The sequence below is a fragment of the Takifugu rubripes genome, chromosome 11 (genome assembly GCF_901000725.2).
Source record: "Takifugu rubripes chromosome 11, fTakRub1.2, whole genome shotgun sequence".
NCBI lineage: Eukaryota > Metazoa > Chordata > Actinopteri > Tetraodontiformes > Tetraodontidae > Takifugu > Takifugu rubripes.
The window spans coordinates 12,345,886-12,372,846 of NC_042295.1; the positions used below are offsets into that span (position 1 = coordinate 12,345,886).

Consider the following 26,961-nt stretch of genomic DNA (forward strand, 5'->3'; position numbering starts at 1 on the left):
TGTCATCACATCTAGGATCCGTCCACCGCCATAGCATAATTGTCCAAATCAGTCCACGGACATCAACGACTTGTGTAGAAACGATGAGCAATTCTGATTGCTTATTTGTATAAAAAATTGGGGAGCTGGACAGTGAGTGGGGGCAGACATAAAGGAGACCCGACGGTGCGCCAGTTTTGTTCAGGAAAATGGGAAAGCAGCTGCTTTCTAAGAGCTGCCCGGCCAAAACAAACAAGAGGTTGAGTCAGTGAAGAGAAAACATTCTCAGGCTGAGTGATGTTTCCTCTCTTTGCATCTGCTATTACTTCCACTGCCAAGGACCACTCCAGCGGCGAAGTCTTCGTCCAGCCACAATAGTCCTCGCTGCGATAATGCACTCCTTTGTGGTGCTAATTTTATTTTTAGACTTGAGCTTGGATGCGTTCATGCCACCGGTGAGTGAGGGAACCTAAAACCTTCTTCCATCACTTCTTTTTTCCCTGTCAGGTGCTGACAGGGACGGTATTGTCGGTCAATCATCCTGGAGATTGATACCCTGCTTGCAGCTCTGACAGTGAGAGCGCTCATTCTTTATCCTGTTTTTAACCCACGTCAAAATGTATCAGTCAGCGGATTTGTGAGGTGACGGACAGAAAGGTCTATGCGATGTTTTTGAAAGGTCTCGTCGCGAAGAACTCCTTCGATTCCATCTTATCTCTTTGCTCAGCACTAACGGGCTGCAGAAATAACGAACTGCCAACGTCGTCCTGAATTCAGGAAGACTCTGTGGCCTCTTTTGTGTCCAGTTGACAGAACTGTTGCACATATTTGTCTCTATCAGTTCCTGCTTTGTAGGACCAGCTGGAAAATAAACTGCTCAGTTCGACCTAACAGAGACAGAAACAGAGAGACAGAGACACAGAGAGACAGACAGAGACAGAGACAGAAACAGAGAGACAGAGACACAGAGACAGAGACAGAGACACAGAGACAGAGACACAGACAGATACACAGGCAGAGACACAGGCAGAGACACAGGCAGAGACACAGGCAGAGACAGAGACAGAGGCAGAGACAGAGGCAGAGGCAGAGACAGAGACACAGGCAGAGACAGAGACAGAAACAGAGACACAGACAGAGACAGAGACACAGGCAGAGACAGAGACAGAAACAGAGACACAGACAGAAACAGAGACACAGACAGAGACAGAGACACAGGCAGAGACACAGGCAGAGACACAGGCAGAGACACAGGCAGAGGCAGAGACAGAGACACAGGCAGAGACAGAGACAGAGACAGAGACAGAGAGAGTTATGCCCACCAAGTTTCTTTTCAGCCTGAGGTCTGACCGAGTGGGGATAAAATAGCCACTTGCTGATCCCTTTGACCTATGCTGAACCAAAAAAAGACTCCATGCTCTCCTGCATATTTTTCATTCCTTTGACTTGTCAATAATGGTGATTGACTTGGTTCGACTCACACACGTTCAACAGACTAAATAAAAACAAGAAAGGTCTTACATAGCCAAATGTGCTAATTCCACTGTTTGCAATACTCTTCGACTTCAGTGAATTTGATTTCAGGTCAGCAGAACTCTGTTTGCTGCTCAGAGCTGAACCGAATCAGCCACAACAATATGTCCCCACCTGCAAAAACAGAAGAAATTCCTAAAATAATTAGGAAGAGATGACATCAAGCCAACCTGTTAATACTCTTATGTTTATTCTTTCTAGTATCTGTTGGGGAAGATTGTTTTAAATGAAAACAAAATCAAAGGGTTCTGACTGAGCTTTTCTTTAATTATACAACTGGAAAGAATTGGCTAAATCTGATCAGGTTTTTGAATTAAACAATTCAACCTGTTAAAATCCTGTCTTAAACTCATCAAGTGTTCACCGTATTGTAAGTCTAGGTTTTTCTTTAATTGTCTTAAATTGTTCCTTGTGATGCGATTTTTGAACACTTTTTCCTCCTTTGTTTTGGGGATTCCAACAGACTGACGGGAGAAAGTGATTGCTCAAGTCATTTGAGAACTGGTGTGCGTGTGTTTGTAGTGGTCGTGGTGGTGATGGTGGTGGGTTCAGGGGCTGCAGCTTGTGATGCCTTCAAGTGCTTTATGTAGAGTGCTCGATTTTCTGTTTAAAAATTATAATTGGAACTAAAGTAGGTGTAAACATTTTTTAAAAACTGGATAGAAAAACGATTTATGGTTAAAACGGGTATGGTTAAAACATGGAAACCAGACATTTTTGTGTCATTACAACAAAATTACAACCCATCTATAGGCAAAGTAAATTGTTGAAATAAAAAAAACAACAAAAAAACAATTGAAATCCTTCACTTCAATTAATATTCCGAATCGTGCATTCCTTTCTTTATTCTTCTATTCGGGACATTGTTTTCACTCTTCACTATCCCTGTGTTTATGTTTAAATTTAACTAGTCAGCATATACTGTTTCAGCTCTCCATGATCTTTGTTTTTCCTGCAGCACTTGAAGGTATCACATCCCTGCGCCCGTTGCGCCCGGGTCCCTTCACACACACACACACACGCAGACGTACGTACACACACATCTGCTGTGAGATGTGAAAGACAAGCTTGATTCTAACTGTTCTTACTTTTAACAGTGTCGTTATTTTCACTTTCCGGTGTGAATAATTTGATGCAAATTTCCCCCAAAAATGTTGACAAGCGCGTGTGTGAGCCGGGAGCCAAACTGATTTTTGCTGCTGTGATTATAAGGACAAGTCACACGCCGAGAAGAGTTGGCTTCATATCGGATAATCAATCCCAGCCTTGTTTTTTGGCACTAATAGGACGTCGTTATTATGAAAGAGTGGAGGATTTGCGATGTCATCTAGAAGAAACTCCGTGAGACTGAAGCTCCGGCGGTCCTTCAGCGAGCAGCTGCGGAGCTCCACATCCAAAGCTTGGGATTTACTCTGGAGGAATGTCAGGGAGCGGAGACTGGCAGGTCAGTGGTCCACTGAAGGGGCAACCGTTGCACTGAAAGTTGGGTCAGCTTCTATTCCTTCATGGCAATAATTGGAAAGATTCCATTGCCGGTGTTTGCACAGGAACAGGGAGTTTTCACCAATGATGATGAGTGAAGTCGATTAGCTTCTAACACTTATAACATTTTTTTTTCTGTTCGGTTGATTAATTCAAAAGACTGAAAATATGACGTCTGTCATGTTTGTTTTGGATTTTGCAAGTGCTGAAATTCTCGGTCTTATTCAGCCCATTAAGTGATGAACTTTATTAATAATATTAGTCTCCACAAGGTGGTGCTAATGGCTAATATTCACGTTGTGGCTCTATCTATCTATCTATCTATCTATCTATCTATCTATCTATCTATCTATCTATCTATCTATCTATCTATCTATCTATCTATCTATCTATCTATCTATTATAATAACAATAATAATAACAATAATAATAGCAATATTAATCTAACAAATGCTTCTCTTTTTTCTATTTTGCAGTTTTAAATATAATTTGATTATTGTAGAAGGATCAAACGTTTGTCTCTCCCTCTTTGCTTATATGACCACCTAGCTCCAAATAACTGGGGTAATTCCATACAGCAACTATTAATATATTTGCTCTTAACTGTCTTTCGCGAGTCTCACTAGAAAAGTTTCACATCCCAGGCTAAATATATATGGTCGTTGTGCAAACTGGCTCTTTAGTTATTCACCTGATAGTGGAGTTACATTTTATCCTTCTGAACTGGAGAGCGCCGTTAGTGTGTAGTAACTCAGATCCACCACTAGGTGAGGTGAATTGACCGCTGCAGCTTCTCGTAATAAATCCACAGGGGGCACAGAGCAGTTCTCTCAGAAGCCTGACTTCTGGATGTCGTACAGTACACACAGCTTTGTTTAGTCAACCCAGATCTGATGTTTTCATGTTTTTACTCATGAACTTTGATACACATTGGTTTCAGCTGTGCTTCCTGCAGAGGCACGTTTCTGATGCAGCAGCTGATTGCTGCATTGCCTGGATACTTGACATATCCATCTTACATTCTTTTCCATGTGCTGCAAGTGTCTCAGAGATGTGTGCCACACACAGGGAAGTGTTCTGTGTTCTTAAGCTGCTGATGAAGATTTGATTAGGACATAAACATACAGGGTGAATGAATGCACTGATTAGAGGATTAAAAGTAACTGTAATTAGTATTGTGCACTGAGGTTATTAGTTCTTGATATAGGTGTATTGCAGTATTTCTTGCATTTTTAAAGATTAGGCAAATTTAATCAGGCTGTTTCTGAATGTAGAAATCTATAGGGAAAAGGTGATCTTTTGTTTTCTTTGGTTGGAAACTATATCGATTTGTACAAAATCAGACTCTGAATCATTTGGTATGATTAATTGGGAATTTCTACTGTCAATGGTTTGTAAGATAATGAGATAAACATAATAGATAATAGATGGTTCTTCTGGCTTCTCCAGTGTGACCAGTTTGTGACAAAAAGCATCAAATGAACCACCAAATATTCCTAGAAACAAGCTGGGGGAGTACTTATGAGTGAACCTCCCTGTGTGGAGTCACAGGTTCTCCAGCATCAACCAACCACACCATTAAGTTATCAAATGCTTCAGGTTTGCTGCGGCACAATTGCTCTTACAGTATTAAGGTGTGATTTACTCCCAGACTTGGGCTTAAGATTCAGACATTTGGTGGCTGGCGAAGTGGAAACCTTCTGTCATACTGCTACTATTCTTAAGCCTCAACCACAGGAAATATGGCCACAGCAGAGTCAGAACTGGCCAGCACAGATTACATGTGACTCCCTCAGACTTAAACCACATTAAAGTCGCCTCGAAAAACCACCAAACTGCCTCCCTACTCATCATCAGGTTCAAGTCTAAATATAAGACTACAGTATATGTTATATATTGCACATGCTAGATTAAAATCCCACCTGTGCTACAGCAGAGGAGTAGCGAGTGTGTTGCGCCTGTCATTACACAATGACAAAAGCGTGTTTTGTAATGTGAGCGATGCAAAGCCTGGATTCCTGTTAGCGTCCTATGTCATGGCTGGGCTCCAAAAACCCAGACAGAAGCGTGTTGGAACAGGTCTGATTAGGGCTGGAGTCACTGCTCCTGACACACAAGACTCCCACAGTGGGCACGCCACATTTACTCCTTCATGGCGACTTCAACCCCCCCCACCCCCCAAAGCATTCGAGAGGCAGTGGGGAGAAAAGCGGCATTAAGCTCATTCATGATGGTGCTGAGCGGCAGCAGGGGATTCATTCTGCAACCCGATCCCTGTGATGTGCTCTGTGTCTAGACAGAGCAGGAAGAAAACAGTAAAAATAGGTCCAGGGTGATTGTGCTGTTGCTAACATCTGACACCTGAAGTGATCCTCAGCGTGAATGAACGCAGGCGTTGGCCTCTAAACCACGGAGCCCCTGCCCAGTGAAGTCATCAGAATACTGTCACAGCACCACCTTATAAAGCAACAATCACATATTTAAATAGCTTCACCTGCGGGCGCGTGAAGAGGGTCGTTAAACCCAAAAGAGGTTTCATGAAAACGTGTTTCGGGCCCTGAAGGGTGCCGCTGAATTGTGGTCTTTGTGAGCCTGAGCGAGGGTGGATATTGCCGGCTGGGAAGCGAACAGACAGGAGCTGTGTTTGAGTTGGTTGCCTGCCCATTTGTGCTGTGTTCCACTGCACGGCGCCACGCTTTTACCGCACAAACGAGTCTGTATTCAGACAGGTCGTGTCAGAAGGAGAGTGGCAGGGGCCCCGATTGGCGCTGGGCGGGTCGGCGTGCACGGATGTGGGCTTTCCATAAGGTGTGAGGAGATTGTTGTTCCGTGTTGTAAGCAGGGAAGCATTATATCTGGTTATGAGCACTGAGTACACCTACGTGCACAGTTTAGCGTACGCTAAATTGGTCCGGTAAAAATGACTCGTCATTTTATGGCCCCCCTATTCCACATGACTGTATGTGTTGGGATGGCGTGGGGATTCGTGGGTAATGTGGTCACAGGTGGGGAGTTTGCACATCTGTCCTTGCGACTGTGGGTTTTCCCCTTTCCTTCTAACCCTCCCTTTGAGCCCCCCAGGCAGATTACGCCTCTTTTTTCCTGGTTCTAAGAACAGTTTTCCCACAGCATTTCAAAGCGGATTCTTTGGCCTCGCAAGTAGCGGATTTATTCCGAAGTGCTGGGGAACGTGAGCGCGACTGGTTGTTGACCACATTTTGAAACGGTGCTGTTAATGAACAGCCACCAGAGCTCTGGCCTCCTCCGTATGTGTTGCGTTGGTGGATATAGGTCACTCATATGCATTCAAGCTAAAACGTCTTCTTCCCCTCCTGAGGAGCCGACAGTGAGGAAGCCTGCTGTGAGGCCTTCCTGTGGCTGGAAGCGGTTGTGTGGTGGGGGTGGGCTACAAATTAGCATTCTCCACCCAAGAAAACAACTTCGGCCCCTCTTTCTCTCCTTACGCTCTCTAAAATTGCACCGGCTACTCACTCTTTCCCAGTAAACTTGGCACCTGTGTGACTGGCAACAGCAGAGGAGTTGTTGTAGCGCAGGGCGGGTCCAAACCCACTATTTTTGTAAGCCCTCCCACGCCCAGCTCGCTGCCACTACTGCACTCCTTAGTCAGTGCAAAGGCATTCCATTGGTATTTATATTTCCCTCCATAGCAGGGGGAAGTGTTTCAAGCACGTGAGCTTTCACACAGACACTGGATTCTACTCAGCAAGGTGGGCCGTACTCCCACCCCTTCCTTCGACATTGGTTGCATGCAGTCACATGGCCCACGGGGATGTTTTTGCACTCCTCCCCCTCAACTCTGCTGCCCTGTCTGCTCACTTAAACATTTTTGCGCCTGTATGTGAAGTTTTTTGTTGCCTGCAGAGTGTGTGGGTGTTAGCCATCCAGCTAGGGGCTTATTCCGGGGTACACTGTTTCAGTTATGCTCAGGAGCTCCCGTAGCATCAAGGCGGCGGGTGTTTTAGGATTATGACCCTAGAGTCTCGGGATATCTACCTGAGAATGGATCACCGCAGACGCTCTGGGTACAGGTTGGGCAGGATCATTGCCAGGCAGCAGCTACTCAAGAAAATTGCTGGAGGTAGGGGAAGTGACAGTGCGAACCATGTCTGATGGTAGAGCCTTCTACACTCATGTGCTGCTCTTTTGTGATCTTTGAAATTACAAGGTGTAACTCCAGGCTTGGGGAGGAGGGTAGTAGTGAACCAGAAAGGGAGTAAAGGCCGTTTGGTCTGGCGGCAGCTGTTTATTTAGTCTCGGGCAAATGAGGACCGGAGTTGTGGAGTGATCTGTTCATCACTGTGAGTCCATGAATATTTGCACCACTGCAGGGAAAAACAAGGGAAACTTGACCTTCAGCCATTATGTAGTCAACGGTGCAAAGGTGGCAGATAGTTAGTACTGACTGATGAGCTGTGGTAGGTGATACGCTGGAGCTTCTGTTACATGTTCAGCCCATATTGTAAACAAGCGAAGGTCGATCGTGACAGCTTTACAAGCCCTCCGCTCATTTGGGGATTGCTCTATGGCACCAGGAGAGCGATAGAGGAGCTTCAGAACAACATGGCTTGACCTTTCATTCATCTCTGTAAAGCTTAGAACCTACCTGGTCACTCCAAAGTGGGGGCAGGGCAGCATAACAATAGAGGACAAAGCGCTTGTCCTGCAGGTGTGAGCACCCCGACGGTGTCGTGTTTAGCCATTCAAAGGATGAGCCTGTCGTGTGATTGGCGATGAACACATCCTGGAGCTGTGTTTATGTTTTGCTGGTTCTTGGCAACAAATCTTTATAATCTGATGTTGACATTCATGTAACTGGGCATGTAATCCCTGATTACATATGGCTGCTTAACAACAAAACCCATAATTTGGTTGATCTGTGAGTATTTATACATGTGAAGTGAGTCTCAGGAGTATGTTCTCTCTTTAACAGCTAAAAGTGCAGGTTTGTGATGGACATGACATTTGTTTGAATACAAAGTGCATTTTGATTGGACCGTGGGGGATTTATCGAATATTTACTTTTAACTGCACCATTTTCCATTGCCTATTTTGTTGAAATTGTCTCCAAAGTGTCTGCTGAAGAATTAAAAACACATCCCTGCCAAAAACAAGGCACTGTGAGACGGGCTTTCTCATGGCTGTGATTTTTGGCCGTTAAACACCGTGATTATGCCTCATTTTGGTAATTGCATTTTTAAAATCTAACCAGCCTTAAATAGCATAATTGCACCCTTTTATAGCGTGCCATTGTTCCTCGGCAGCGTCTCAGCCCCGGATGAGTCTTGTGCTTGTTTCACTGGGCTGAAATGTGAGAGATGACCCGGAGTATTTTAAGGGACTGATTTCAGAGCGAGCAGCGCTGCAGGCCTGGCGCTGCCATGACTCGTGCATTCCAGCCAGCCGTCCTTGTTGACTTAGCTGGTTAAAAGTGAGTGGGGAGCCTTGGTGATCAGCAGTTTTTCAGTACTGTTTGATTCCGAATTCCGGGGGAACTCAGCCGCTGTCGTGGATTTGATTTAAGTGGCTTTTTCAAAACGACGTGTGAATTTTCATTCATTCCATCGCGATGTCTCAGGATAAAAGTTTAAATAAAACTTTATCCCGTCAGCTGCCGGAGTCGATGGAAGTGAATGCACAGCTGCGTGACCAAAGATGGGAAGAAACATCTGACTGTTGCACAGTGGCATGGATTTGCGATGGTTTTTATTGTGAAGGAATGTCTCTCCTGCTACACTCCATCACTCTGGAAGCGCTACTAGAGCTTTCTCCTCCCAGCTCAGCCCATCTGGAGTCCAGATTTCTGGGTTCGGTTCCTACTTCTGACAGAGCGTTAATGGTGACGTGTCAGACGAGGGAGTCCTTACAGTAGCAGCGACACCGTGAGACAAATTGCGGAGTGAATTCTGATTAGTGCATGATTTGTCACCACCTCAGATTAGAATCATCCACATTAGATCTACCAGCCATTGATGATGTCACAATCCCCAACCATTCATCATATTCTAGCATCACGTCATAGTTCCAGCTTGAGTCCACCAAACTACATTTTCTCGTAATCCTGAATAATTTTGTATAATTCTCTATAAACTGTATAATTCCTGCAGTTCTGGGTCTACCACATGGACAATCTTTGACAATATGACTATATGATATTGTAATTTGAAGTAAGCTATTACATAACAATAGCATAATAATATATCAAACTGAACGATTACGGTATAGAATGTAACTTCCAAATACACTCTGATATTTGTGCTCTCGCATTTAGACAATAATTTTTTTCTGATTTGGCAACTCTTTGTAAAGCTTTACCGCGAAATGTTCAGGCAAGCACATGTGACGGAGGATTCAACAGGGTTTCCAGTTGGAAAAGTTGAGCAGCTGAAGGCTGCACCGTGACTAACCGCCTGCTCGCTGACTGGCTGTTTTCCTCCTCGCTGAAGAGTTGTTGTGATGTGGATAAGAGTCTCAGTCCAGTCTGACCTCTCAATGGTCCTTCATGCTCCGAGTGCAGCTGGCAGGCACCGTTCCTTGGACAGGCTAGCTACTTCTGCCATTTTTGAGGTAAACAGTGTGGATGTTATTTCACTCCTCAGTCTTTACGGCCATCAGCCATGTTTGTCTGAGCTTGCAGCCGTTCATACACAAGTATCCTTTGCAAATGTACGGTAATTGTTTGTCTTTACCTCCTCAAACTGAAATTTGATCGGCAAACAAAACCTATTGGATGGAAGAAAAACCATCATAATGATGCCCTTAATGCAAGAGGACAGGGGCCCTTAAGCTAGTCGAGAGGGGAAAAGCCCTTTCTTTTCCCTTCTTTTGTATTTTTTTCAGAAGTTCTCATCGTTAAGCCCTTCAGAGTGATGAAGCTAGTTAGACTTTGCCCTCTCCTGCGCCAAACTTCTCTTCTGCAGGGCCTGAATAATTCATCGGCGGTCTGCTACAACATGTGGCACGTTAGATCTTCAGTGTGCGAAACAAATACGACCCCCCCGTGATTCAAATGACGGTTTGATGATAAGCGAAGGTGCACCCTGATGTCGTTAACTTAGTTCGCACAAAGCCAGTTTGTCTTTTATTCATGAACCACCCCGTCGTTGCATGTGATTATTATGCAGATTGTGTTTGCGGCCTTCAGAGGGCTGTAAATAACACTGTCAGGGAGCTGAAAGTGAGTTGGACATTGTTGCTCCCCGCCATTTTCAGCTCGGTATACAACTCTGAGTTTTATCCTTGGGCTGAGGCCTGCGTCATTAAATTTCATACACAGATGCCACATATATGATCGAATAATACAAAAGTTTGGCACCAGAAAAATAACAAGAATGTGCATTGTAAGCCTTTAGTTAATTAAATATTCACTATACTAGCATTAAACAAGTTCTTTTAGGTAATACAGTCAGAGAACAGCAGCACAAAGGCATTAATTGAATCCTAATGTTGCATTTATAGGAATAATTACCTTTTATGAGCAACAATTATGTCGGTGAACAGATTGTATAGATATGCAGCAGGGGTTTGCCACGGGACTACGTTCTGCCGCTGTAATTATACGATGGAATGATTATCCAAATGCAACTGTAATAATACAGCGGGGACATGTGTGTCATAGGTGGCTAATGTCTATCATTACAGTCAAATGCTCTTTTTGGGGGGTTAGGACTTCGGTTATAGTCTGTAATGTATCAATAGTCTGTTGGAAGCCGTTGCTCATTTCCTGCTCCGCTGATAAGGAATGAATAATGCTATCATGTTTGCCTGCAGGTGGCAGCCAGTGTGTGTGTGTGTGTGTGTGTGTGTGTGTGTGTGTGTGTGTGTGTGTGTGTGTGTGTAGCTGACAGCTGCCACATGTGCAGGGCTAATCATTTACTAAGAGATTTGAGAAATGCCTCCACTTCACTGTAACAGGAACGGCTGGTCACATATTAACAAAGCCACGATGGAAAACTTCTGTTCAGCTTTTACATTTCCCAGATACGACACTGCTCATTCACCACAAAAAAAAACCTGTCTTGTTTCACAAGCAGCAATAGTGCTGCTTAACAATAATCAGTATTTTGCGCTGAGGCTGTGTCCATTACGGGGATAAGTTAAATGTGCCTTGATCAGAAGCAGCAGGATAATTAGTTCACAAAGATTAGCAGTTATTATTGAATAATGCTTTCCTTTGTGCTTCATAAAAAGCATTTGCTGTGCTCGGGAAGTGTTCAGAGCGTGGCTGCTCTCTGGTGGTAGAAATGTACGTTGGATGTGCTCAAATGGAAAAAGTGACCAAAGGAAAAGAGCATAAAGACATGTTCTGTGGCCGCTTTGTATTTTTTTTCTTTAATTTCCTCACATCGTCACTGAAAACAACACACACTGCCAGTGTTAGCATCTCACGCCTGCTGCAGAGATGCCTTCAGACCCCTGGGACGACTTTGGTGCCACTAATTAGGACTCCAATGTCTCTGGTTCAGCTCCGTGCTTTTATTGTGAAAGCTCCGAGAGGGCTTTCTCACGGTAGGGGGCCCTTGTTCTGACATTGGCCCACTGCTTCCCGTTTGACTCTCACGGGCCAGTTAGAGAAGAAGGGACGCCCAAGTAGTCTCCTCTGGGATCCTGTCCAAATAAGGAGGATGTAAGGGCTCTCTGCGGGACTCCGCTTCAGAGGAGTTTTGGTTTTAATGTTTATCTTCCACTTTATCCTCATCATATCCTTTACAGAGCTGCAGCTAAACATCAAACACCACACGTTAATTTGTTAACCTCATTAATGTCTTTATTAAAAATCACAACACACATGTGTTGCTAACTTACAGTCACGTTTTCCATCCTTGAACTGAAATTTCAGATTAGCTCAATGGAACTTATGTCAATAATTCACAGCCACCCCCTTTTTTTTTACTCCTGTTATACAGCTCGTGGAAAAACCAAATTACAGTGTTTACACAGGATATCAAAGGGATGTGGGAACAACAGCGCCATAACCGTATATTATGAGTCACAAAAGAGCATAACATGGAAAGGCATGCAACTGACTGCGCTTTCCTTAGAGAAAGACAAAAAAAGTCACTCCTGCATCAATTTATTAGTTTAGTAGGATTAAGAATGACTGTTGGAGACGTAAGAATTCACAGTTGAATCACAGTTTTTTGTTCAGGCTTATTTGGTAGCTTCCTGTTTTTAAATCTCCAGAAATTAGATTACAATCTGGTCAGTGGGTTTATAATTTGACCAGTGACGCATCTCTGGTGTTAGTATTGATTAAAATCTGCGTTGTACCAGAATCCAAACTGTAGAAACGCGGCGCCACCTAGCGGACCAAAATTCAAAACATTGTATTACTTCAATTCCTTTTTGAAACGTGTCTTTCTATTTTTATTTAATCAAAAAATAACAATCATAAATGGTAGAAAGACAGTAAAGCCAAGAGGGAGAAAGAAATATGATAGGTGATGTCCACCATCATTAGGTGTTTATTTGAATTAGAGACGTCACTACAGCATGTAATTTATAGAAAACTCTGCTGACTGGTTACTGGAAGGCCGTCATTTATGAGTTTATGGGAGTTTAGCAGAAATCTTTGGCTTGTTTTGTAAAGAGGGACATTTAACTTGACATTGTGAACAAAAGGGAAGAGAGCATTTGGGGGGAAAAGCACTCAACTTAAAGACTTCCAGGACACTGTGAGCAAAATCAAGTGAATCTATTTTCCCCTAAATTAGTTTTAAAAAATGATAACGAGAGAAAGGAGCCTGGGAAAATGCAGTTCAAGTGAGATTTTCGGTGTTATTGGTGAGTGGCAGAGAGAATCTGGAGTAAATCTGGTGCTTGAATCCTTCCCTTGAAAGTCCATGAAACACCAATGCAGTTGTGAAACCCAACAAGAAGTTTGGGTCTGGGCTGATTCAGAATTCCCTAAAAACCCATTTGTGAGGAGTTGAGACAATATGACTCCACATAATCTTTCCAAAGTCTCTCTCAGGCTGTTGTTTGTCGACTTGGGAACCGCGTAATATCTGCCTTAGGAAACAGGCAATTGATTTTCCACAACATCCTGCTGACCCCGCTTGGTTTTAACTGTGGAATCCACATTTAAGCAGCCATCTGTCACGATCTCATGTTCTCAGCCAGGAGAGAAGAACAACGCGGTGCGGAAATAAACACACACGAATGAATGTTTGTTGGCGTTTTAATGGTGCATTGTAGTATTATGGTTGGTAGCATGAATGAAGGCTGTGCGTGGTGTAATCAGACCTGAGGGAGACAGACAGAGAGGGGGAAAAAAAGACTTTATGGGCCATTACGCCGGCAGATGAAAGAACCTTCTCTCTGGGTGTCCTTCAGAGTTGAAGGAGAGTGTTACCACAGCTGTGCTGTTCTTGTTTAAATTCAATACACAACGTCAAGAGGAAAACACGGCTCGGATCACCTCTGACCCCACAGACTCTGGCACCGATCAACAACAGCAGCTTCCTCGCTCACACAGTCATGCTGTTTACACTAAGAATCAATAAGCTTCATGGATTTCCAGGGGATATTTGCTCTCAACAGGTCATGGTGGGACCAGTGAGCGAACCCAAGGCTGGGATCCACTTCCTCATTTGTATTTGTAGGGAAATGTGTTTTGTTGCCCCAGTAACAGGATCCAGCGCTGTGGATTTTAAACCCGTGGCTCGCGTCACCAGCAGGGAAACGGGTTCCCCGTGTGGTCCGCACAGCACTGAAGCAGCTGATGATTCAGCGCAGGATCTCTGTAATTATCTCTCAGCTCATCTGCCAGTCAGAGCAGAGAGGTTAGGATAAAAAAAGCCCATCATATCCAGAGATGTGATGCATTCTTACTCACCTTTGTAGACAGTTAATCTCTTAATTTGGCTTTTGTCCTTTATCCTAAGACCAGACATGTTTTGGTATTAGCATGTGCTCCTCCTGTCAGGCTAACTGAGGGCTTTATCAAGTTAATCTGTGCACGAGAATGACACGGACACCTTCAGATAAACCAGACCGGATTGATTAAAATCGCTGTAAATTGTTGACAAATCGGGCAAAAAGGAAACGAAAACTGTGTTTTAACTGGAGTTTTTAAGAACAAGGAAGGTGAAGTCCACCGATGACTGATTGTGTTCTCTCCATTATACACAGTTGCCAGCTGGAGAGCAGAAGGAAATGTGAGTCTATTTTGAGCATGAGACATCAAGTTTTTGTGGTTTCCGAGCAGACTGGAAGAGGGGGCATTGTGTGTTTCCCCTGGCTGTCTGTCTGGAGCAACTTTTACAGTAAGGCTGACTGCACTGTAAGTGTGTGTCTGTATACAATTAGCATCATAATGGAGGGAGAAGGGCCTCTCCTCCACGCCTCCCCCCTGCGTGACAACACCTCTTAGCCAGCCAGTCTGTGATCTTTTTTTTTTTTCATTCATTACTCAGGCCGGCTGTTTTTCCGCCAGGTGTGTGTCGATACAGACGAGGTCAGTGTGTTCTTGACTGTTCCATTCATCTGCCTGATTCATTCATTCGCCTCCATGGTGGTTATACGCATGTACAGTATATTGTTCAATTTGTTACGGCACACTGACGTCATGCTGTCTGTGTTTGCAACCCGTCCTGGCTCCAGCCAGTCACAAGAATTTTACAAGAGGAAATGGCAGAATGTGGACGCGACAGCCTGTCGTCACATATGGAATTCTGCTTTGGGCTATAGGAAATTAAGGAATAGTAAATGGGTTACATCAAACACCATAGGCTAGTCTAAATAACTTCAGAGTAGAATTATAAGTTGTGGATTGAAAGTTATCCCTGTGTCCTCCAACTGGCCAAATAAGGTAAATGTGGAGACATGAGGGTTTTATCAGTATGGCCAGTCTTGATGTCATTTGAGGGTAATGCTGGTGTGTTTAAATAAGTCCAAATATTTATGCAGTCGTAAATTTGTTCATTTATAACGTTAAAATCGACCTTTTCGGTCGCTTTTAAACAACCTTCCCTTTGTTTTGAGTCAAGTGATACAGGAACAGGGCGACAATTCACCCCATTCATTGATTTTCTCCTCTGACAGACAGACAGAGGTAAAACACAGCCACGCATCACTACGGTGAAGTTAGCACTGCGTCTTGTGATTGCATGATTCACTGCTGCTGGTGATTGCTGACAGTTTATGTCATGGTTTTTCCACAGTTCTGCTGCCTACAGTTTTCCGTTTTGCCGCTCGGCTGGAACATCTCCACTCTGCAAAACCGCATTTTCCCCTCTTGTTTGTTTAAGTTACGTTTTTCCCACCAACTTTAATGCCTCTAAAGCAGACGCTGTGTGATTTGGCTGAAATGATCCCAAACAAAGAAATGCTAAATGCTCCTCATCCTTGAAAGCCGGATCTTCCACCATTGTATGACTTTTAGGGGAATGCTTGGAAAAACCTTTGCCAAAAATGTGCTGAGTGGGGTGTAAAAGAGTTGTCATGGGCAGAGCCAGGCGGGAGGGCTGGGCACAAGGAGCCAGAGGAGGAGAGGGGGGTTAACATTTAGGGAGAATGCCACAGAAAGGGGTGGGTTAAAGGAGAGATTTAGTGTTGGGATAGGTCCATGGGGGTTGGGGACAGATGCGAGGGGAAGGAGGAAAGCCGCGGCTGTGGGTCTGACTTCAAACTGCATGCTGTGTTCAGAGGGAGTAGGAATGTGGCTCAGGGAGGGAATGAAGATGCTGTGACTTGTTGAGAGACGCTCTCTTATTCTTGACGGATATATGAACCGCTCCTGCCATATGATGAAAATATCGGGTGAGTACACAATGATTTATCACCCGAAACAAACAGGCAGACACAGCTCGGGGGCAAAGGGGATCATAAAACCCTCACAACATTTCGCCCATGTTGTTGACTGCATTATGATCCGGTGGAATGCGAATGAGCCTTTAAAGCTGTCATAACTCTGGCAGCGCTCGTCTGCGTCCCACCAACGTTCCGTCCCATGTGGGCCACTTCTCTAACCCGCGGCACTTTTTAACATCTCGTATCTCAGTAATCAATTACATAACTGGGATTCTTGGTAGGGGCTGTTGCATAATGAAGGAAAGGAATATCATTTTGTCACAGTTGCTTAAGTCCAGCACAGCTTCTGACATTCGGGGGGGGGGCATTGTGCGGCAGACAAACCAGGTTTCCTGTCTTTGTGAACTGTAATTCCATACTGTTCTAAAGCCGCAGGTCGTGGAGAGCAAACGCAGACTCTCGTTCACTGGCACGATGCCCGCCCAGCTTTTTATTCACAAGAGATTTCCTTAGAGAGGGAACGTGGGGACAAAATGTTTCGGCGTCATGTTACAGAATGCCAAACAGCAAGGAATTCCCAGCTCATGTTACTGGCTCCCAGCAGAGTGACTATGGGGACACAAAGCTGACCCGGTGGCTCTCTCACTACCCGCTGCGGTTGGATAATACGGAGCTGATGTCGTGCATCTGGGAGGCAAGACTCGCTGAGCAGAGGGCAGTTCGCTGGTGATACAGGTGGGAACAGAGTGCAGAGGCTCCAGGCGACCTACACATGTTGACTCAACTGGTGGTGCATAATCAGTGGGAGACCTTTTTGTTTTTGGTCGTCCAAGGACAGAGTGAACTGCTAATATTTATTCAGTTGCTGGTCAGGCTGAAGAGCATAGTCAGTTTTCATTGATTTTTCTTTGGGGCAGCACAGGTGAGTCCTAGTCTTTGGAAACGGGGTCACATCCTGGGTCTTCTGTGCACAAATCGCAGTTACTGTAGCAGCGTATTGTGCAAAAGAACGGCTCGCGTTTCACCTCTAGTGTGACAGACGCAGAGACAGAGGAGCTGAGGCCACAGATGTGTGACGGCAGGGCGCTTTTATCTGCCGGTGCAGACTAGGTACGACACGGTTGCAGACGGGCATTGAGTAAAACTGAAAGCCAGGTGTGTGTGAGATTAGACAGAAGGAAAAATGGTATCTTAGTGTTTAATGAGGCATCAGGACTGGTAAGAATATTCATGAGACTGTGTTTGTCACAGGGTGAATTCTAATTCTGCTTGATGTGTTGATGTAATAAGGTAGTTAAAGCTAAAATGAGTAACTGAGCTTTTATAACAAATATTGCTTTTACTGTTCAATGCAATTTTATTTTAAATGAAATTCCTCTATATGGAGCTGCAGCTTATTGTCTTATTTGGTACATTCTTCTGTTGTCAGTCTCATGCTTTATTAGTTGAATATGGCCTGTCTGTATGTTTAATGCAGTAGCAGAGTTTGAAATGAATCTCATGTCTGTTGAAGTTTACTAAATCAAGACTCCTTTGGGTGTTTATCAAACACAGCTATATATGTTGTCTGCTAATGTAAAGCTGAGGGTCTGCTGTGACACTCGCATGTAAACGACACCCAACTCTATTAACATTGTTAGAAAGGTGCCAAAAGTCTGCTTCCTCCACTGTTATCAGCGCCTCTGGAGCCTGCAGACCGCCGGGCTCATTTGGTTTCTCAGAAAGTTGATGCGATTCCTCAGAGTCTGCAGTCGCCCCAGGCAGAAAAACCCAGGGAATGTTGTATCTGTACTCAGGCTCTGTTGCTTGTTTTTCTGTTTCGCATTTTTGTCCCGCTTTGTAACACACACTTTCTTTTGTTTCAGAAATCGAAGCGAAAGAGGCATGTGACTGGCTGCGGGCAGCAGGATTTCCCCAGTACGCTCAACTCTTTGAAGGTAATAATTTATTACAGAGGCAACACATCTTGCTTGATTTAAAACAAACAAATAATAAATAATAAGGACAGTCAAAGCAAAAAATGACAGTTTTATTGTTAAACTCCCCAATGCAGCGAGGCAGCACACAGTGACTCTAGTTCACAACAGTGGGCACAAAAACTTGGATTTACCAAGTGAGCAACTTGTCCTCAGGCAGCCTCTTGGAGCCCCAAAACAAGCAGGACATCAGCTGCTTTCAAGGTCTAATCTGTTCCAAGCCGTTACTACATAAACATGTCTTCTGTGCTGAAGTCATGGGAAGAAATGGGGTTTTATCTGGGCTTAATGTTGCTCTACTCCCACAGTTCTTTGCACGGAGGCCAGGCTTTTGAAATGCTTTGGTGTCCTGTGTTTGTTTGCTGTCGCTTCTCTTGCACAGCTCAGGCTGTTCGTCCACCGATGGCAGCTGGAGAAAAACACCCTGATGGAGGACGTCATGTGTTAAAAATGAAATTTATCGGAATCGTGTTTCAAAGCCCACAGCGCATCTAAATAGGCTGTAGGCGGAACAGACAGAGCCTTGTGGAGATCTGAGCCTTGGCTGCCGCTTCTGCTTTTCATAAAAAAGTTAACGGCTCCTCATGAATGCAGTGGAATGTTCATTTCAAATGGTCTGGACTGAGTCTCCACTTATGTAAGTGCCATACCCAAAGCAAGACGTAATGCTTGCAAAAGCCCCAGTGCTGTTATTTGGGCAAATTCTGTCTCATCTCGTTAGCATCACTTATAAGACACGTTGGACCCCCCCAAGTCCTCCTGTACTGACGAGGGAGGAATGCAGTTTTCAGATGTTTCTTTCCATTCATTATCTTCAGATAGATCTACTAAAATGTCACCCTTTTATGATTTCCTCCACCCAGACTCCCAGTTCCCTATTGACATTACGCCAGTGAAAAAAGATCACGACTTTCTGGACAAAGATCTCGTGGAACCTCTTTGCAGGTAAACACGTTTCTTTCTGTGTAAACCTGAATCAGCTCCATCAATCAATGTCATGAGTAACTTCCGTTGCGCGTGCCTTGATCTCGGGGTTAGGATTCAACAAGCCGCAGCGTCCAAAAGAACCCGGACTTTCACCTATTAATGTAGTAAATCACATGCTCTATCTAGATGTAAAAATTCTTGTGATTTAATTATTAAAAGGAATTCTGTGGTCCTTCCTATTCCAGTTGCCTTTGTCGTAATAAATCCTGTTTTGATAAAGGACTTTGAAAACTTAAAAAGATTATATATTCAGCTGCAGTAGAACACTGGATCTACAGTTTATCTCTGTTTTTGCAGTTGCTCTGAAATTAATAATGAAGTATAAATTGATAAAACAGCAACTGATGGCTCTTTATCAGCCCCTATTAGTAATTTTGTTTTGTACAAGCCAAAATGAAAACAGAACTTCAGTCGCCATGGTCACCATGGCAACCGGCCTGAGAGAAAAGCAGGAGGAGAGCTCAATACGACGTGACTCCAAACAACCCCTAACGCAACTCATCGAAATTCCAAACTAGCCACGGGATAAATGGAAGACAATTGGAAACAGTTCCACCTCCAATTGATTTGGCCCGTGACTTCCTACCATTTCTATGGTAACACGAGAATGGCCGTGCGGGCAGTTACACATTCTAACATGGAAAACTGAAGACGCTGTGGGGGTCTCGGGGAGAACTGATATTTATCAGTCTCCATTTTTAGGAGCCGCATTTAAAACCCTTAACACCGCTGAAAAAAAACCCAAGGCCCTGAGTTTAGGTCTGCTTTCTTCAGCTGCGTCCTGTTATCGAAGGTAAAGCCATGAGAACTTTTTGTAGGACCAGCTTCTCTCATTAACGTCATTTGCTCGCATCTATAAGCTCCATCTGAGCCTTTTAAAGCACAGTTTAGCTTGTAGCATTTGCCACAAATGACTCATTGTGTAAGGCCAACACACAGCAGACAGAGGGACATTATGTTATGCCAGAATGAACCCCAGTGGCTTAATAATTAAATACATACATCAATGGATAAAGGTTGTCATCCTGCTGTTCGGCATAATAATACATGCATTTATGTGCAGATCTCTCCTACACGGACACACACGCCCCTCATATTAAGCCCTTTGCCTCTGTTCGAGTGACACAACAATTAGATCCAATGTTGTGAGAAAGAGAACAGCGCTGAAATTACCGGTGTTCATTAAGTTTAAGTAATCACGGTGCAAACTAATTGCCCTCTGGTTCTGGTCATGCTGACAGACCAACGGAGCGAGAGGTAAATAGCTAATGTAATTAAGTTTATTCATGGAGAACTACATAAGGAACCGTTGTTGTATTTACACATTCAGATCAGGTTTCGTCCTAAATCTTCTTTCTTTTTGGGTGTGTTTCAGACGACTCAACACCTTAAATAAGTGTGCCTCTATGAAACTTGACGTGAACCTTCCCAAGAAGAAAGTAAGTGTTGGATTTCCGTGTCTTACGTATAATCCAATCGTGTTATCTTGCAAATCCATCCCTGCCTCAAGCTGCACCTGAAACGGGGAGAGAGATTCTATAACATTTGTTTAATTTTGTCAACGCTATATTCAGCTAACCTTCCAACTTTGGAATGTAGTCTGTCAGGCAAATTTGGGCTTCATGGGTTTCGCCGTGGCCTATTTATGGAAAAGTCTACAAGTCAATGGAATCATGTGTCTGGTGTTATATCACAACTGGCTGTATAATGTTATTAATTCAGAACAGATCCCATCCTCCAGCTATTTCCTGTATTTCCTGTTTAACTGCTCTTGGAGCCATAGATTATATGTTGGATGACATGTGTAACTCTGTAAGCCATCTTTTAATGATTTGGGATGTGCCTAAAGAGAAAAATATATATACAGTATATGTATATTTGACTGTTAAAAAAAAACTTTTAATTTGTTTGGCGTATTGGGTACAGCGGGTTTTTATTAGTACCAGTTATTTAATTCAGTCTTTATAATCGCTTTGAACCATGCTTTAGATATTTTTGAGAAATTTAATTACTGTATAATAATATGCGCAGATCATCTGTAGATATCGAATCATTTAGTTTAAATCGTATAGTTTGACCAAATTGTCATCAAATCTGTCCTTGCAGAGTGAAGACTCTGATGAAGAAGACCTTTTTGCCATCAGTGACAAATGGACCTTTGAGTGGAGTAGCCGTCGTTGGTCCAGATTACAGGACATCGACTGTCTGCTGGAAAACCATGAGGACGGTCAGCCCTGCAGGGATGGCGTGCCTCTGAGAAATACCACCAGCAGTGAAAGTGTTTTGACGGACCTCAGTGAGCCGGAGGTCTCCTCCCTGCACAGCGAGAGCAGCGGCGGCAGCGGCCAGAGGGGCCTCAGTGCCGAGGACTCTGAATCTACAGCCATGCCAGAACCGACATCTCTCACAATGCCTCACAACCCCAACACGCACTACGGTCCCCTGTCCAATAGGCACAACAAGACAACCCGCATCCGTACCAAAGACTTCCTGAAGCGCATAGAGACGCTGCGCATGCGGGGAACGACAGGGAGGGGCGGTAAGGCGTTGGTCATCAGCACTCCCGTCCTACAGGAGCAGGCCCCGTGTCTGAAGACGCTGCAGTGTGTTGACATCATCAACGGGGACGGCGGGGCTCCAGACAACGTCAAAACAACACCGTCCCATTCCAGCAGTGAGGGCAGCAGCAATTCTAGCGGGAGCGCTGTCAGCACACCCAGCCTTAAAGAACGCAAGCCTCACCATGCCGATTACAAGCGCAGCGGCATGTATCTGGAGGACGTAGACATTTTCTCAGGTACCCAAGCACACAAAGTCACGGAGCAAAACCGTAGGAATGAATTCTGCTCGTATGAAGACCTGGTGGTCCACATTCCCAAAGACCACAAACCAGGAACTTTCCCCAAAGCATTATCTATAGAAAGCTTGTCCCCAACCAATGGAGCCTCCATTAACTGGCACACAGGCAGCATGCACCTTGACTCCCCAATGATTGCATGCACAAAGGAATCCAGGCCTGTCACTCAGTGCTGCACCAGGGGCAGCCGCATCAGCGTATACGACAATGTCCCCGGCTCACATCTGTACGCCAGCACAGGAGACCTCATGGATCTAGAGAAAGAGGACCTGTTCCCCCACCTGGATGATATCCTGCTGCACGTCAATGGCCTACAGCAGATTGTGGACCACTGGAGCAAGAACGTGCTGCATGTGGGTGAAGGGCTGGCACAGGTGGGTAGCGAGAAGGACAACTCAGTGGGCAATCAGTCCTCCAGCCAGATCACGTTAGACTTGGTAGCCGAAGGACACACCCCATCAAGTTATGCAGACAAAGACCAAGTCTCACTCGCTGAGACAGAATCCACAAGGCTCGGAGAAAGGAGGGACTCTGGAGTTGGTGCTTCTCTCACAAGACCCAATCGGTAGAGACCAAACAAGAATGTGAAAATATTGTAACTATGAGATGATTTTTATTTAACGTAACGTTTATCTCATTTTCTCCCTTTATGACGTTAGGTTACGGTGGCCCAGCTTTCAGATATCTCATCGCCTGAGTCACTCAGCGGCCTCCCTGCAGATTACCAACCAGACGGCGGGCCAGCTGAGCTTGTTACAGAAGTTTTCTCTGCTGCGCCTGACTGCAATCATGGAGAAGTATTCCCTGTCCAACAAGCACGGCTGGACTTGGTATGCATTATTGTTCATTTATAATTTTAGTTTTTTCCCAACTTAATATATGCAACAACCATGAGGATTTGTCTTCCAGGTCTGTGCCAAAGTTCATGAAGAGAATGAAGGTGCCGGATTATAAGGATAAGAATGTGTTTGGAGTGCCTCTCATAGTGCACGTGCAGCGGTCTGGGCATCCTTTACCTCTTGGTTTGCAAAAGGCTCTGCGGTACCTGAGAAGTCAGTGTCTGGACCAGGTCAGTCATGGCACACATACACTCAGTTTGATTCCATTCATATTTTTGCAAGTGATTTAACTCCATTACACAGTTGGGTTGATTTAAAGCTTCTGTTTTCCCTTCAGGTGGGTCTCTTTCGTAAGTCAGGTGTGAAGTCTCGAATTCAAGCTCTACGGCAGATGAATGAGAGTTCTCCAGACAATGTGAACTATGACGATCAGTCTGCTTACGATGTCGCCGACATGGTCAAACAGTTCTTCAGGGATTTACCCGAGCCTCTGCTAACCAGCAAGCTGGGGGAGACTTTTCTTCATATCTACCAATGTAAGGACGCTGACATAATTTCTTTTGGTCTTGTTTAACCAAAATCCAATCCAAATCTGTCCTTTCACTTTTTTTAAGATGTACCGAAGGACCAAAGGCTGCAAGCTGTGCAGGCAGCTATCATGCTGATGTCGGACGAAAATCGGGAGGCCCTGCAGACATTGCTCTGCTTCCTTAGTGACGTCACATCCTCCGTGGAGGAGAATCAAATGACACCAATGAACATCGCCGTTTGCCTTGCCCCCTCTCTTTTTCACCTCAACATCCTCAAGAAAGACAATCTCTCCCCAAAGTAATTCCATTTCAGTGGCTTTAATGTTTCAGTTACCTGCATTTCAATGATAATGAACATCCACAGAGGCACTGTATTAACTCAGGCACAATTATCTTCACCTATGACTCCATTAAGGCAGACATAAAATGGATTATCGTGTGTTTTCCCCCCTTGGGGTGCAGTATATTACTCTCTTTTGAGCTAGTTTATTTTTTATTGCTCGGTTTTTTCCAGACGCCATGCTGTGTACCAACTCATCTATCTAATCAAGCATGTTAAAGTGATGCTAAAGAGATCAGTGGGGCACCCTGCAGGGTGAAGGAAGGATTTATTTGCTGTGTTGACCATTTGACTGTTGTGGTTCTAACAAGTTTTCATATCCTACCATCCTCAGGGCCATGCGGAAGAAGTATGCCACAGGGAGACCAGACCAGAAGGACTTGAATGAAAACTTAGCAGCAACACAGGGTCTCGCTCACATGATCACAGAGTGCAACCGTCTCTTTGAGGTAGAACTTTGTGACGTTGAAACGATCCACCTTCCAACTTCTGTCAGCCGTCACTCTCCCCTGATGCTTTTATACCTCCATTAGATTCCTCATGAGATGATTACTCAGTCACGCAATTCCTATGTGGAGGCCGATTTGCACGCGCCCACAATTGGCGAGCTGTGCAAGCAACTGGAAGATGATGATGGAACGTACCAGACACACATGGAAGGGAGACTTCAGAATCTCCTCAAAGAGGCCCGGGAAAAGTCCAAATACTGGATATCCTGCAGCAGCTCTGATAACACGGAGCTTTACTGTAAGAAGGTCGGTGATATATAGAAATGACCCCAAAGTGCCAGTTTTCAGATGATGAAATTCTAATCAAAACTATTTACAATTTGATGAACAAAAACTGACACACAACACGGTTGTGTGGGTTTCTTTTCCAGGTCGGGGATGGGAATCCTTTGAGACGTTGGCGGGTGTCAGTAGAGGTGGAAGCGCCACCGTCTGTCGTGCTCAACCGCGTGCTGCGAGAGCGCCACCTGTGGGATGTGGATCTGCTGCAGTGGAAAGTGTGCGAGACGCTCGACAAGCAGTCAGAAGTGTTTCAGTATGCACTCAGTTGCATGCCTCCTCACCCCAGCAGGGACTTTTTAGTTCTCAGGTTAGTTGAAATTTCATCCAGGATCAAAATCACTTTTTCTGGAAGGTCATGAATCAAACATTTTTCTGTTATTTTAAGATCGTGGAGGACAGACTTGCCCAAGGGTGCCTGCTCCCTGGTATCTGTGTCTATAGAGACTGAGGATTGTCCTCCTCTTGGAGGTGTACGAGCTATAGTGCTGGAGTCCAACTACCTACTGGAGCCCTGCGGTTCAGGGAAGTCCAGACTGACCCACATCAGCAGAGTGGACATGAAGTAAGCCTCGTTAGCATCCTAAACACATGTGGTTTCATATCAAAGCTTTTGGAATGGTTGTGGTGCCTTAATGTGGAGCAAATATGCGTTTTTGATTTTAGGGGAAGGACGCCAGATTGGTACAACAAGGCCTTCGGTCACCTGTGTGCCGCAGAAGCTGCTCGGATTCGCAACTCTTTTCAGCCGCTGATCACAGATGGACCAGAGACTAAAATCTGACTTTATTTAACCATCTGCGGCCGCCAAGCCTGGATATCAAGATGTAGATAGAGACTCACAGATCATTCTAAGAACCAGGCACAATACAGACACAGCACCACAGAGTTGAAGCACCAGAGCACAACTATCGGTTCTTAGACTCGTTTTGAGCTTCTTTGTACTTGCACAATGAAAAATAAGCAGCCGTCTAACAGGTGATGAGCGTAACTTGATAAGATTATCATCCTGCCAATTTTCTATTAGTATTTTATTTACCCTTTTATGGCTAAACGTAAATAACTTAATAACGATGCTAACCGGTGACTTTAATAATGTATTACTGATGTTTAATATTTAATGTCTAGGACATTTAAGCTCTTGAACGCTTCTGGGAAGCATATATTTGTTATTCATTTCAGATAATTATTATCATTTAGACCCACATTTCTGTATATATGTGAGCGAGTGTGAATATTTTGTACATGCAAACAAGATATATATATTGTATATATATTGGAAAAGATATATCGTACATATGTTAATATTCTGTATATTGATTATTTCTCTATCACCTTTCCGGAATATATACATGGTACAAAATTGTAAGCTGGTTTTACTCTGCTTCAGTATTGCCATTATTGAATGGATGTAATATGATTCAACTTTGACCTCCTGTGGTTGTGAACAGAACGACTTAAGGTTTGACTTGCTCATACCTGCGTAATCATACTGAATTGTACTGTAAAGTACAAGAGATGTTTTTTTAAAAAAAATAAAACTATAAACATGGCTATGCGTACTAATTCTTTACCCTATTGCCCCTTTTCCTCATCATCTGGGGGAAGAGGAACCTCTACTGGTCGTTCACTAGAAACACTGGTGACAGCAGAAATTGTACATTTTAGTGTTAAATGGATTTTCTAGCACTTTGTGAAAACAATACATATTAAAAACATTTACATTTTACTTAAATATATATAATTTCATTCCAATTTAATTCACGTTATCAGTCCACTAGATGGCTCCTGTGACAATTGTCACGTTTAGTTTTCCCCTGTGTAAGAATGAATGAATTTAAATGATCCACCATCAATGTTGTCCACCATTTTTTCTTTACCAGCAGTAAAAATATTCAGTTTTTAAATGTAACAGAAGACATTGACTATGTTGTTTGTTTGTTGGGTTGCAAATTTTTCTAGTATTTATCAAGCAGGGCTGAGATCATGATATAGTTCACTTTCAGCATGTGCGATGGGTGAGTGAGAATATTCTCTTTATTGAATTTCAATGGTCTCTCTTCACTGTTGTTTATTTCATGATGGGGACCAAACACTTCAAAGAAAGTGAGAGGACCGTATCTGGAGAAGCTTGCACCGACACCAAAAGAAGAGCAGAGATGAACTCAAGGATTGTGTTTATTAACGAATAAATGTTTTATGAAAGAATGTCTTATTTCAAAAGGCATATTTATGGCCTTAAGATACTAACTTTATACAGTACTTTGCTTACTTGTACGATTTGTGCACTGAATTGAGTCTCCAAACATGCTACTTGATGATACTTATTGCTATAGAAACTGACATTATGTGTGTTTTAGAACCAGGCTGACACAAATCAGCCTAATGAGGCCATGAAAGGCAGGCCTCTGCTGTCGCTCAGGATGATGCTGTGGACCGCTGGCAAGCCGTCACTGTCAGTCTCAATTATGCAGCTCTGCCCCCCCCAAAAAACATGAAATGGAAGAGCATTTTGTCAATCATTTTTTTAAGAGTTTAGAGAGAGAGATTAAAATAAAGCTTTAGACCAGGAAAGTGTATTTTTGAGTTTATTATCAACTTGAACTGATCTTTAAAGCCATGACGTCTCCTTACTAGAAAAAGGTTTGTCTTTTTGGAATATGCAAACTTGAAATTCTAAAGAAACAGGACAATGCGTCTTTGTTTTCTGGAAACACCAGGTGCTTAAAACATCAATAAACAACCAACAGCTATCCTTAGAGCCGGTTATTAAACACATAAATTACTTAAATTTGAAAGGCGGCCGGCCCGATTCAAAATTAAGTCGTCCCCCATGGCGCCGTCCCATTTAGTGTAACAGCCTTTCTAGCGAAGCCGTA

General features: G+C 43.9%; 1 protein-coding gene across 5 annotated transcripts in view; it reads left to right on the forward strand.

Moving 5' to 3' along the window:
* The window catches only part of stard13b (StAR related lipid transfer domain containing 13b), a 41,621-nt gene extending 15,986 nt beyond the window's left edge, over positions 1-25,635 (forward strand). The window contains exons 3-16 of one of the 5 annotated variants that reach the window (XM_011608585.2): positions 2,799-2,956; positions 17,631-17,702; positions 18,605-18,686; positions 20,104-20,167; positions 20,835-22,150; positions 22,245-22,415; positions 22,495-22,654; positions 22,762-22,960; positions 23,039-23,252; positions 23,629-23,743; positions 23,828-24,049; positions 24,175-24,392; positions 24,471-24,647; positions 24,749-25,635. In XM_011608585.2, the coding sequence (XP_011606887.2) occupies positions 2,833-2,956; positions 17,631-17,702; positions 18,605-18,686; positions 20,104-20,167; positions 20,835-22,150; positions 22,245-22,415; positions 22,495-22,654; positions 22,762-22,960; positions 23,039-23,252; positions 23,629-23,743; positions 23,828-24,049; positions 24,175-24,392; positions 24,471-24,647; positions 24,749-24,866 (3,252 nt within the window). In that variant the 5' untranslated portion in view covers positions 2,799-2,832 and the 3' untranslated portion in view covers positions 24,867-25,635. Of the gene's footprint in view, positions 1-2,798; positions 2,957-6,840; positions 7,094-15,508; positions 15,775-17,630; positions 17,703-18,604; positions 18,687-20,103; positions 20,168-20,834; positions 22,151-22,244; positions 22,416-22,494; positions 22,655-22,761; positions 22,961-23,038; positions 23,253-23,628; positions 23,744-23,827; positions 24,050-24,174; positions 24,393-24,470; positions 24,648-24,748 lie in introns of those variants that run through there. The other 4 variants (XM_011608587.2, XM_011608588.2, XR_003890110.1 and 1 more) reach the window with 4 other exon arrangements.
* Positions 25,636-26,961: the final 1,326 nt, after the last annotated feature.